This window comes from Vipera ursinii, assembly GCF_947247035.1.
Source record: "Vipera ursinii genome assembly, chromosome: Z".
Lineage (NCBI taxonomy): Eukaryota > Metazoa > Chordata > Lepidosauria > Squamata > Viperidae > Vipera > Vipera ursinii.
In genome coordinates, this window is record NC_139517.1 from 17,896,865 (window position 1) to 17,911,040 (window position 14,176).

General features: G+C 43.2%; 1 protein-coding gene across 2 annotated transcripts in view; it reads left to right on the forward strand.

The window, feature by feature from the left end:
• The first annotated feature begins 362 nt into the window (after positions 1–362).
• Positions 363–14,176, forward strand: part of LOC310648631 (tubby protein homolog) — a 39,467-nt gene continuing 25,653 nt past the window's right edge. The window contains exons 1-5 of one of the 2 annotated variants that reach the window (XM_083376580.1): positions 363–463; positions 867–913; positions 4,777–4,812; positions 11,083–11,134; positions 12,880–13,036. In XM_083376580.1, coding sequence (XP_083232706.1) covers positions 4,781–4,812; positions 11,083–11,134; positions 12,880–13,036 — 241 coding nt within the window. In that variant the 5' untranslated portion in view covers positions 363–463; positions 867–913; positions 4,777–4,780. The other variant, XM_083376579.1, reaches the window with a different exon arrangement.

The window sequence follows — 14,176 nt, forward strand, 5'->3', positions numbered from 1 at the left end:
AGGCAAGGAGGGTTGTATGACGTGTGTGTGTGTGAGTTCCGGCACCTTTTTCTTTTACAAAAAAAGCACTGGTTTTAAGTATATGCGAACATGGTAGAGGAGCATGTGCCTACTGGCACAGCCTCCAGTAGACCTTTATATAAACAAACTACAAAGTCTCCATAAAGAAGACTATGCCAGCCACAGAACCTGGAGACTTAAGACAGACAAAGCTGATTAAGCAAGAGAGAATGCGATGCCGGTTTTGGTGGGAGAAGAGGAGGAGGAGGAGGGAGGAGGAGGAGGAGGGACCGTCAACTGCCCTCCCACTGAGCCAGCTGCAATTTGAAGGCAACGTCAGAACTGAGCGAGAGAAAGAAGAAGGGAGAGAAAGAGAGGGTGGGGGGAATGGGAGGGCGGGCAAGATCTAACTTGGATGTTTGTGATTTGAGAACTGGGATATACTGGATACCGTAGAAAGCGGGTAAGCAAAAAGGCAGGCTGACTTCTTTTGGTGTTGAATAGCGTTCTGTTGTGTTGCTCACTTAGCTTTTGTTGGCATTCCCTGGCAAACGGTGGGATACAAATATTGGAAACGTGTTTTGTAGCGTGCCGTCAAAAGTGACGGGGAGCACAGAGAGCAGTAATGGATTCTGAAGCTTTGTAACCCAGGCACAAAAAAAAAGAAAAAGGAAAAAAAAAAGGAGAAAGCAAAAGACTCCTTGCTTCAGAGAGAAGTGAGTAGAGCCCAGTGATTTAAAACAGAGACACTTTCGGGAGCCGGAGCTAAAACTGCTGGGCCGCACTTTAAAGGTGCTAAGAAAACTACGGTACTTTGCAAGATATTCTTAAATATCTGTTTTGTTTTTTTCCCTCCCCGCTTCCAGTTGCAGTTGGAGCCTATTTTAGTGCAGCCGTCTCCGAGACACAAGATGTAAGTTACAGAGAACATTCTCTCTATAAATTTGTGTGTGTGTGTGTGTGTGTGTGCCTGGGGGAGGTTTATTTATGTTAATCTCTAATGCCCTGTCTGTCTTGGGATAAGCACAGATGCCTGAAATGGACAGCCTTGGTATTACCATGCCTTCACGCTTTTAATCCACACTCTTAGTCTCCTAAGGTCATGTTTTTTAAAAGACTTCTAAAGGCAATACGCGGTTGCGCTGTTGTGAACTCTGCCATCTAGGACAGAAATGGGCAGATTTCAAGCATGTAGAATCTGCTGAGTTTTTTTTTACTCAAATCCCAAGACCTACAAGTGGAATCAGATACAAAACCTGTGACTCAGGCAAAGGGACTCACAGCACAGTAAGAATAAGGGCGCTTTGGAGCACAGCAGAATTCCTGTCTAGTTTTTATCTACCCAATCTTTATAGTTATTAAGGAGATATATATATATATATATATATATATATATATATATATATATATATATATATATATATATATATATATATTATCAGCAATCTCATTTAGGAGGAGGCAAGCCTTTTTTAATTGGTTTTGGACACTGGGGATTAGAAACTTTTGTAATTTCTTCTGGAAATTATCCAAGAGATCTAATAATATGTTCCCAACTGCTTTCTAATCATCCATAACTTCAGAACAAATGTAATTGCAGTAATGTCCTACACCAGGAAATGTACATGTGTGAGTGTGTATGTATGTATACATATGTATTGTATATGTATATGTGTATATGTATTTTAATGTTGTGTATAGGTATGGAAAGAGACACGGTGGCTCAGTGGGTTAGGATGCTGAGCTTGTCGATCAGAAGGTCGGCAGTTTGGTGGGTCGAATCCTGAGTGCCACGTAGCAGAGTGAGTGCCTGTTACTCGTCCCAGCTTCTGCCAACCTAGCAGTTCGAAAGCACGTAAAAATGCAAGTAGAAAAATAGGGACCACTCCGGTGGGAAGGTAACAGCGTTCCGTGCGCCTTTGGCGTCTAGTCATGCCGGCCACATGACAATGGAGACGTCCTTGGACAAGCGCTGGCTCTTCGGCTTTGAAACGGAGATGAGCACCGGCCCCTAGAGTCGGAAACGACTAGCACGCATGTGCGGGGGAACCTTTACCTTTTACCTTTATAGGTATGGATGGATTTATTCATCTTTCCATCCATCCAACCACCCAGTCACCCTGATTCTACCCCAAATTAAGGGATTACAAGGTCGTAAAAAGGGAGTTTTTTATATATATATATGAATGAATTAGGCTGTTGATTCTTCAAGCTTCAATATGAACTATACTGCCTTTGTGGTGATTCTCCAAGACTAGAGATAATTGATTGAATATTATCAACAAATACAATCTTAGATTTCTCTAAGTAGGTATAGATAGGACCATTGTCTGCAATGTTGTTGAGCTCTTGATATGATTTTCTCTCTTTGTGAGTTGAAATATTCCTCCTTAATTCTTGATCTAGTGGAAAAGTGTACCATCATGTAATCAGCTGCCCCTGTGGTGAACTCCTATCATGTCTCTATTGCCTGGGCCTCAGTCACCTGACATCCTTCCATGGTAATGGGTCCTCTATAATAGTGTTTCTCAACCTGGGCAATTTTACGATGTGTGGACTTCTCAAGCACAGCTGGCTGAGGAATTCTGGGAGTTGAAATCCACACATCTTAAAGTTGTTGAGGTTGAGAAACACTGCTATAGAAGGATGCCTTTGGTTGGTGCCAGAGTAAAATGGAAAATCAAATGCTATAAAACCAAGAATAAGTTGAGGCACTGGTGGAGAGAAGATGAAGGAAGAGTCAAGGGTCAGAACAGCAACAAAGTGTTGCCCGAACATGTTTGTGGGGCAGCTAGATGCCTGTGGGGGGAAAACCCATATGTAGTGTTAACAATGCTAAGCTTGATAACCAAGTCTGACACAGCATAAGGCAGCTTTGTAAATCTTTCTAACATTTAAGATCTACTGTGATTGCTGAGGGTAAAAAATAGGTCTTTGGGCTTGACTGGCTAAGTTAGGAAAAGCACTGAAGCAAAAAATAATTGCCTCTTCCTCCACTTTCCCATATCAAGTCACTATTTACCCAGCCCAGGAAAGAAATGTCACAGTGTGCTTTTCTCCATCCTGAATTCTTTATTCATCATGAGAAGGTCTTTTACAGTATTGGAAACCATCTGTAGATCTCAGCCATTTTCTGGGACAGCTGCTAAATTAATGAGAAAGCATTTGATTGAAATTTTCTGCCCTGAGGTTTTTTTTTGCCTAAATCATTATTTTAATTCATTCTCCCTGCCTCCCTAAACCCCTTAAAATCTCTTATGGCAGCCTTTCTGGGCCAAAAATGTTCTCCAGGCATCACTCTTGCTAGGATCATGGTTCATTTAATAATATATTAAAGGTAAAGGTTCCCCCGCATATGCGTGCTAGTCGTTTCCGACTCTAGGGGCCGGTGCTCATCTCCGTTTCAAAGCTGAAGAGCCAGTGCTTGTTCGAGGACATCTCTGTAGTCATGTGGCCGGCATGACTAGACTCCAAAGGCGCCCGGAACGCTGCTACCTTCCCACCGTAGTGGTCCCTAGTTTTCTACTTGCATTTTTACGTGCTTTCGAACTGCTAGGTTGGCAGAAGCTGGGATGAGTAACAGGCGCTCACTCTCTTACGCGGCACTCGGGATTCGACCCGCCAAACTGCCGACCTTCTGATCGACAAGCTCAGCATCCTAACCCACTGAGCCACCGCGTCCCTATTTAATAATATATACCTATGAGAAAAGAGAGTTAAATTAATTTCCCATACATTATCAAAATGTTGGCAGCTTGAATAAGGTAAAGTTACCAAGTTCTCAGCAGTGGGAATACTTTCACTTTTAGAGCCCATTCTCTCTCTTCACTTATTAAGAAAGGCATTCAACCTTTTACTGATGGCCTTTGCAGGCTATATAGGTAGTCCTTGACTTATAACCACAATTGAGCCCAAAATTTCTGTTGCTAAGCAAGGCAGTTATTAAGTGAGTTTTGCTCCATTTTATGACCTTTCTTGCCACAGTTGTTAAGTGAACCACCGCAGTTGTTAAGTTAATGATGTGGCTGTTAAGTGAATCTGGCTTTCCCATTGACTTTGCTCGTCAGAATGTCACAAAAGATGATCGCACGACCCCGGGACACTACAAGAGTCATAAATACATGCCCGTTGCCAAGTGTCTGAATTTTGACCATGTGATCACGGGGATACTGCAATAGTCATGTGAAAAATCAGGTATAACTCACTTTTTTCAGTGTGGGTTGTAACTTCAAAAGGTTACTAAATGAATGGTTGTAAGTTGAGCACTACCTCTACTTTTAAATGATAAAAATAAATAAAAAAAGACAAGGTCACAACCTTGGCATGTAAGCTTATCATTTTTACATGCATGAAATCCCCCAGATTCTGAACATAACATTAGAGATCACATTGCTGTCATCTAATGATCTGTAGGATTTTTGTAGCCCAAATGTAATACTATAGACCAGGGGTGTCAAACTGCCAGCCTGCGGGCTAGATGCATCATGTGGAAGCCGCGCCCAGCCCATTGCCGGCAATGGCAAAACCGTCCCGATACGTTGTGCGACGTCACGTGATGTCAAGAGTTTGACATGTCTGCTATAGACCTATATTTAGATTAAAATGGCTTGGAGTTCTATAGATGTGGCCTGCTTGAGATAGGAGCACAATATTTATGATAAAGACAGAAGACTCTAATAATTAATTTCACTGTATGATTAGGACCTGATTTAGCATGGGGAAAGCCATTTTAATGTTTGTGATTTGATTCTTCTGTACTGATTTTTTCCCCTCCAGCATAATGGAATCCTCAACTACATCCACTCCTGGAAGGTAAGGAAGATGACAACACAACAGTGACATGGGAATGGATGTTTAAATCTGTTCAAACTTCCAATGGAAAAGAGTACTAGAGTCTAGCCCTATTTTATGCTGTGTATACAAATATAAACAACCAGTAATGGGCAGCGAAGAGTTGAGGCTTTCTGTCTAAATTTGGTAGCCTACCTCAGCCTATGTGCTAAGGTGGTCCTGATTTAACAACCACTCATTTAGCAACCATTTGGACTTACAACAGGACTGAAAAAGTGATATTTACAGGGGTTCTTGAAAGTCTAGTCATCACAGCCCCCCCCCCCCAAGATCACATGACTATGATCCATGTGATAGACAACTGGCCCAGGTTTCTTATTGTCCCATGGTTGCATGATCACAATTTCTGACATTATCTGCCAGCTTCCCACTACTAGCAAAACCAATGGGAAAGCCAGCAGGAAGTCAGAAGTCACAATCATGAGGTGCTTGCTTAACAACCTATGATTCGCTTAACAGTGGTAACTGGGCATTGCCAGAACTGCCTTTATACTAACTAAGCAGTATGGTCATGTGACATTGCATGTTACAACTGCATTGTTTAATGATAGAAATTCTGGTCCCAGTTATCATTGTTAAGCAACGACTAGCTGTACTTAACGTTTTGGGAAGGAAAGCCTAGGTGGGTCGTGTCACACCTGTGAGCAAGGCTGAGATTTTCCATTGGAAGTCTCTTTGAAGGATTGAGTCTTTATTTTTATTTTTAAATAGCTACTCCTATTTTAGCATCAGAATTTTCATTTTATTTGCCGTCCATATTGTGACCAACTCAAAATGCAAAGGACATACTTCCTGTTTGCTTTTTCTCAGAAGAAGGCTATCCATAGCACTGATTGGCTGGCCCTTGTATCAGACATGAACCTACCAGCCACTCAGAACAGGCTTCAAATAGGAAGAATGTTCCACTTAAAAAAAAAAAAAGAATTGGAATTAATACTGGAGTGAAAACCTGATGGGATTGCCAGTGTGAAGTGATTGGCTTGGGGATGGGTTCGAGAAGATCCATTCTGATGTGGAGGCTGGAATTTGCATCCGTTTGGGAGCAATAGTGGGCCAATGGATGGATGGTCAAAATGAAGACTGCACTTTTTTTCTAGTACATCAGTAAGTAGCTCCATATAAACAGTAGAAGAGATAAGATGGGCCTCGTATACTGTATATATATTCATTACATTTCTGTCTCTTCTCTCTAAGGCAGTGATTCTCATCCCTGGCAACTTTCAGACATGTGGACTTCAACTCCCAGAATTCCCCAGTCAGCAAGCTTCTGGGACTTGAAGTCGACACATCTCGAAATGCCAAGGTTGAGAAATAACTGCTCTAAGGATTAAAAGCAGAGCGAGTGATTCCACTTCCTGGCTTTCATCCTCCGAACAACTTTGTGAGGCAAGCTTGGCCTCACATCATCTAGTGAGCAAAGTGGTTGGACAGGTTTCCCCCCCCCTCCCCCCCAAGGCCAAAAAGTAGAATTTGGCTAGGCCTCTCACCATCTCAGGGCCACAACTAAAAAGTCTCTGCTATTCCTAGAAACGGTGGAAACTTCTTTGGAAGATGGAAGGGAAGGAAGTTCACACAGGGGGAAAAAAAAGATAATATCAGAATGCATTTTTGCTTTGGTGGGCTTTGATTGTAACTTCCGTGACTTATCTGCGTATTAAAAAAAATCACATGCCACTATTTTGATAGGGCACCTCTACATTTAGATGCTTCGTGGCATAAGGCCTTTTTAATCTCAGGATCTGCCTGCCTTTGTTATTTCTGTCCATCTGGTGAGATCAAGCAGGATGGGGCCCGCTCCAGATCCCCTTGATTAGAAATTTCTTCTGGTGTCTTCTCTGTCATGGTGCTTGCCCATAGAATGATTTTCTCTGAGAAATCAACATGGCTCCCATTCTGATGACAGTTGAGAAGCAAACCTGTTTATTCTCCCAGGCTCAGGGAGATAGAAATGGTTGAGGCCCTGTTATATTAGATTGTTTTAGTTTATATATTTGTTGTTGTTTTTTACTTTTTAATTATAAACTCTCTGGAGTTGTTGGGATTCAGTCAGCCTATAGACTGAATAAATAAATAAATTGTCTCCACATAAGACAATTATACTTTGCCTTCTACTTCAGTTGTGACATTAGAAGCTCATATTATTGAACTTTTAATCTAAACTTAATATCCCAGCCTGGTCTAGCCTTCAGTGATGCTTTAGGATGGCACATCTCATTATTTTTGTTCTTTCTAGAATAGTAGCCTTCTGCTTTGGGGGCGTCTCAGTACTTTGTATATATTTTGATTTTACACTAGTTTGACTGTCAAAAGGACTTTGAGGCCTGAACTTTTGTGGGGCTTCTGAGATGACCCTGGTGGAGAAAGAATGGCAGCTTGAATATGCAATACTGTATAGAAAAGGTTGCCTCTGTCTTTGAGGCGATATCTCTCAAGACGGGAGTGGTCCTTGAAAATGGCTTTTATTCATTTATTTAGCGTATGGTATCTACAGAGATCGTGCAATGACTGATATGAAAATTTAGTTTAATTAAAGTGTCAGCAAATAAATGTAAATGTGTGTATATGTATGTGTCTAAAATAATAATATGTGGACAATACAAGATAGGAGATAATATATTAAGATAAAACCATAATAAAATCACCATAATGTAGAACCATAGAATTGTATATAATATAATATAATAATAATTTATTTATTTATTTTAATTCCATTTATATCCCGCCCTTCTCCGAAGACTCAGGGCGGCTTACAAGCTTAGCATTAGCCTTCATTCTATGTATATGCCTGCTTATTAGGGCTTTCACACACACCCCAAGCGGCATTATTACAAAGTCAGCTTAATTGCCCCCAACAATCTGGGTCCTCATTTTACCTACCTCGGAAGGATGGAAGGCTGAGTCAACCTTGAGCCTGGTGGGACTCGAACCTGCACTAATTGCAGGCAGCTGGTGTTACTTAAGGAGGCATTAGCCCACTGCTCCACCAAGGCTCAATGCCAAGCTTTGTTGGTCAAGGCAGGGGAAGAATATTTCCTGCAAGGAGGCATACCATGACTACTTCGCTTGAGGAAACAGTGATGTCACCAGACAATGTTGAAGTGGATGAGGCTGATGGAGGTGCCAGTGTTGGAATCTCTTTCTCCCCAATCCCCACAAGCAAAAGAGGTGGTGATATTCATGTTTCATGTAGTTAGCCTTTGTCTACCATTGTCTATGAGCAAACCATAAGTCAAAGACAAAGCTCAGAAGGCTATGCTACCTCTTTTGAATTTGAGCTCATTGCCACAGGGTGGTAGTGATTATCATCTTATCAGCAACTACCCCTTATCAACTGAGTGATAAACTGAAGTATTTCAATATATAATATAATATAATATAATATAATATAATATAATATAATATAATATAATATAATATAATAATATAATAATATAATATAATATAATATAATATAATATAATATAATATAATATAATATAATATAATATAATATAATATAATAACCAGGAGGTGAGAGAGGATCCCTTGCGGGGACGAGCCGAGGAGTTTAGTCATCATCTGATGGACAAAATCGCTCAGATCCGGACTGGTCTGGACTCTGACTGGGCAGAGTCTGATGTGGAGGAATCGGGCGGTCTTGAGCACGTTATCTGGACTGAGTTCGACCCTGTTTCCCCTGATGATGTGGACAGGATCATGGGGAGACTGAGCACCACCACCTGTTTGTTGGATCCGTGCCCCTCCTGGCTAGCTTATGCGGCTCGGGAGGGAACACGAGGCTGGTTCCATGCAGTAATAACTGCTTCTTTGAAGGAGGGTGTCTTCCCTGCCGCCTTGAAGGAGGCGGTGGTGAGACCCCTCCTCAAGAAGCCTGCTTTGGACCCGGCTGTTTTAAATAACTTTCGTCCAGTCTCCAACCTTCGCTTTTTGGCGAAGGTTGTTTAGAGTGTGGTGGCGCATCAGCTTCCTCTGTTCCTGGAGGAAACTGATTATCTGGACCCATACCAATCGGGTTTCAGACCCGGACACAGCACGGAGACGGCATTGGTCGCGCTGGTGAATGATCTCTGGAGGGCAAGGGACAGGGGTTGCTCCTCTGTCCTGGTCCTATTAGATCTCTCAGCGGCTTTCGATACCATCGACCATGGTATCCTTCTGCGGCGTCTCAGGGGGTTGGGAGTGGGAGGCACCGTTTTACCGTGGTTCTCCTCCTACCTCCAGGGCCGCTCGCAGTCGGTGTTGACGGGAGGGCAGAGATCCGCCCAGAGGCCTCTCATTTGTGGAGTCCCTCAGGGGTCGGTTCTCTCGCCTCTCCTGTTCAACATCTATATGAAGCCACTGGGCGAGATCATTCGTGGTTTCGGGGTGGGGTATCATCAGTACACTGATGATACCCAACTTTTTCTTTCCACCCCGAACCAACCCAGTGATGCCCTCGCCGTGATGTCCCGGTGCCTGGAGGCAGTTCAGGTCTGGATGGGGAGAAACAGGCTTTGTCTCAATCCTGCCAAGACTGAGTGGCTGTGCATATCGGCATCTCGGGCTAACCAGACTATTCCACCTCTAATGATGGGGGGTGAGATGTTACCCCCCGTTGATAGGGCTCGCAACTTGGGCATCCTCCTGGATTCATGACTCAATTTTGAAGACCACATAGGAGCTGTGACCAGGGGGGCTTTTGCACAGGTTGGCCTGGTGCGCCAGTTGCGTCCCTATCTGGACCGAGATGCCCTACGCACAGTTACTCATGCGTTCGTGACCCCCCGTTTGGACTACTGTAACGCTCTCTACATGGGGCTGCGCTTGAAGACCACTCGGAGGCTTCAACTGGTGCAGAATGCGGCCGCGCGAGTTGTAATGGGAGTCTCCCGATACTCCCATGTAACACCTCTACTCCGCGAGCTGCATTGGCTTCCGGTTGCCCTCCGGGTGAAATTCAAGGTGCTGGTTATTACCTATAAAGCCCTACATGGCCTGGGTCCGGGGTATTTGAGGGAACACCTGCTGCCGGCATCAAATGCCCTTCGCCCAGTGCGCTCCCACAGGGAGGGTCTGCTCAGGGTCCCACCGGTAAGAGATTGCCGGCGGGTGATACCCAGGGATAGGGCCTTCTCAGTGGGGGCGCCTGCCCTCTGGAACCAGCTGCCAGTGGAGCTGAGGACTGCTCCCGACCTCCGGTCATTCCACCGGGGCCTGAAGACCTGGCTCTTTGAGCTCTCGGGCCCAGGCTGAGGAGTAATTTATTTTAATCGGGGTTTTAATTGCACTGGGTTAGTTTAATCTTTTTTAAATTGGTTTTAACTTTTGTATTGCTGGTTTTTTAATTCCCTGTAAACCGCCCTGAGTCCTCAGGGAAAGGGCGGTATATAAATGTAATAATAAATAATAAATAAATATAATATAATATAATATAATATAATACAATACAATACAATACAATACAATACAATACAATACCAATACCAATACATAACAACATAACATAACATAACATAACATAACATAACATAACATAACATAACATAACATAACATAACATAACATAACATAATGATAGATGTTATAACACTACAAGAGATTCATTTAGCTGATGTGGATCAGATTAAAGCTTGGGGGAAGATCCTGGGGTAGCTGATTTAACATCTAATGTCCATGGCTCCTTAATGTAGCTCCGTCATGACACCAAAGAATGCAAGATTGTTAATTGTACCCAACAATACAATATTTAGTGGCTTAAACATGCTTAAACGGGATTTAAAACATGATGCATTGAATCGGCCTTTGCTGATCTTGTATCTGAAGATATAGACCACAACTCCTATATCTTCCAGCCATCATGGTTAATCATGCTGACTGGATGTGATTGGTACGGTAGCATCGGATGTCTGAAGGACACTGGTTTGGAAAACAGAATGGAAAATAGTGCTCAATTAATGAGCTTTGGGTGGGGGTGAACGCTGCGGGGGAAGCGATGTCTCAGCACAAAAACCTTTTTCCCAACCCAGACCTGGATGCCCTTGAAAGCTTTTGTGAGGTCACAAAGTCCCTGTAATGCCATGACATTCAGAATCTCTGGGGAGCAGGTAATCCTGGGGGCCCACCTGTCAGCGGATGGGGCTGCCCTGGCGCTGGCAGAGTGATGCCACATCTCAAAATGTACCACAATCTGTATCGCCGCCTCCGTGCCTTCCCCAGTTCACCTCTTAACACTGGCACCTCTTTTCCTTCTAGCAATGGCAGTGGTGAGGCAGCATTGATCCGGAAGCAGAAACTCGAATTCCAGGTATTTTGTGCTGGGGAAAAGACTTTTTCCAATTCTGTGGTGGTATTGGGATGAGAAGAAATGGCTCTTGGTGTGAAGAAACATCTTATGCAGTGAGAGATGAGGTGGGGAGGCTAAAAGCAGTGTGGAGCAATTGACACATAAGGGACATGATGTTGTCCGTAGGAAAACTGCAGGTAAGATACGGAACTCTAAACTCTGTCCTTCCATCGTGTTGCTTGTAGTGGGTGTTTGAAAAACACAAGCCCGCTCTTCTCTTTGTGCGAAGAGGTTTGTTGCATGGTGTTTGGGCTCCCACCTTGTAGAAGTGTGCCGTCTCGAAGATTCTGGGTTCTTTTGAGAGGAAAGCTGATATATAAATAACACAATTAATGTGAAGAACAACACCCTTAATAAAAATAATACCACATCTTACCCCATCTCAGTAAGAAACATTTTAGTTCAGAGCTAGGGAGTGAAAGAGACTCAACGAGGCATCTTCTCAACCAGGTGGATTGAGGTACATCCCTGGAAAATATAGCCGAGCCCTTTGTGAATGTTCAGCTTTTATTTTATTTTAAAATTAAATCTAAATAACAACAACAAAAAAATTGGAAGGGACCTTGGAGGTCATCTAATCCAACCCCCTGCTCAGGCAGGAAACTATACCATTTCAGACAAATGGCTGTCCAGTCTCCTCTTAAAAACTTCCAGTGTTGGAGCATTCACCACTTCTGGAGGCAGGTGGTTCCACTGGTTAATTGTTCTAACAGTCAGGAAGTTTCTCCTTAGTTCCAGGTTGCTTCTCTCCTTGATTAGTTTCCATCCGTTGCTTCTTGTCCTGCCTTCGGGCACTTTGGAGAATAGCTTGAGGACTACAGGTAGTCCTCAACTTACAACAGTTCATTTAGTGACTGTTCAAAGTTATTTATAATGGCACTGAAAAAAAGTGACATAGTATTATTTTTCACACTTGTTATTGTCATTATAACAATTCGAACACCTGGCAGCTGATTCGTACTTACGACAGATGCGGTGTCCTGGAGTCCTGTGATCAGCTTTTGCGACCTTCTGACAAGCAAAGTCAGCGGGGAAGCCAGGCTCACTTAACAACCTTGTTACCAACTCAACAGCTCCAGTGGTTCACTTAACAACTGTGTCCAGAAAGGTTGTAAAACGGGGCAAAATTCACTTAACAGCTCTCTCTCTCTCGCTTTGCAATGGAAATTTGGAGGAGAAAAGAGAGGAGGAGGAGGAGGAGGAGGAGGAGGAGGAGGAGGAGGAGGAGGAGGAGGAGGAGGAGGAGAAGGAAAAGGAGAAGAAGGCGGCAGCAAGTCATAGTACATTCATTCCTATGCAATTGCTTCCTGGCTAAAAACAGTTCTACTTGTTTCTGGTCAGAAATGAATCCTACAGAGCTGAAAGTAGGTTGCATTTATTTATTAAGTTTATAATGCTGCCCATCTCACTATCCAATGCAAGTCTGGACAGCTCACTCACTCTCAGCCCACAGTGTTAGGCTTGGGGAACAAGCAGGTCAGTCAATCCCTGTCGCAACCAATGGACCAATATTCAGTCGAAAAAGTGGACCTTGCACTTTCAGAATAACAGTAGGGAATGAAAAATAAAAATAAAGGCTGCCCTGGAAAGCTCATTTGCCACTGAGTGTCAGAACAGACATTTAAAAATGAATTACGTGTGCCTCTTTGTAAGCAAACAGACGGCAACTTTTCCTTGCTTGCAACCTCTCTTGAACTCCTTTTCAGCGCCGTATCATTGAAAAGAAGCAACGCCGAAAGCGCCAGGAGCCACTTATGGTTCAGGCCAATACAGACACCAAGGTGAAGGGGTGCCGGGGGAGGCAGAAAGCCGAGGAACGCATCCCACTCATGGAATCTTGCAGTGAACACAGTCTGGGGAATAGTGAGTATCCTTGTTCTTTCCAGTCTTATGCTCTCTTCTTTCAGAACTGCTAACTTCTCTTTCAGTGGGCAAGGCTTGGTCAACATTGGTGTACTCAAATCTGCAGATTTGCAGGTAGGTCTTTTGTGCTTTCTGAATAATAATATCACTGTTACTCATTTGTTACTCCCAAATTGGCCTATGTCAGGGGTAGGCAACCTTGGCTCCTTTATGACTCGTGGACTTCAACTCCCAGAATTCCTGATCCAGCCATGCTGGCTCAGGAATTCTGGGAGTTGAAGTCCACAGAGTCATAAAAGAGCCAAGGTTGCCTACCCCTGGCCTGTGTGTAATCTGTGTCACAAATTTGCCATAGCTTTCCTCTTTTGCCACTTAAGGTGACTGTTGGCAGAGTGGATGCATTTCAAGGATAAACAGAATGAAAGAACAAGTGAAGAAAGAGCAACAGCAACTTCAGAAAAATGCACGTTATGACATATTGATCATTTTCCAGACTAGTCTTAAAGAGTTTGGATTTGGCATCCTTTGGATATTTTCTTTGAATTAAGAATTACACAGGTTTGCTAATTTGTTACTTTTGACTGGGGAATTCAGGGAGTTGGTCCACACATCTTAAATGATGCCAAGGTTGAGAAAGGTAATCTATGGTAGCCAAAAATCAGGAGGAATCTGGTAGTTTATTTTCTGACACACGTTATTAAAAGCTGCAGTTTTGTGAGCTGCAGTTCACTTCATCAGATCCATACAGTACTTCCGATGTAGGGCTAAATTTGGAATCTCCTCCCATCCCCTCATCCCAATCAAATCGCAAACCAGTCAAATCATTCATTGCATCGGATGCTGTGATTGGCAGTTCATGAAAGCTTATGCCTTTTAATAAAATTTGTTAGCCAGAAAAAGTGCTGCCAGACTCCCCCTGGTTTTCAAAGGGAAAAATAGTAAGAATGAATGTCCAAACTACAGGCAGACAAGTTTGCTAAATGTGTGGTGCGGCAGAGATCTGATTAAAAGGGTACAGAAAGTTACTGTGTGTGAAACGGGGAAAGTGTAGTGCAGTTTTTTTCCCTGCCAAAGCCTACGCAGATCAGATTTTTTGCTTTGCAGTGTATCATTGAGGAGTGAAAAATATGAATGAATGTG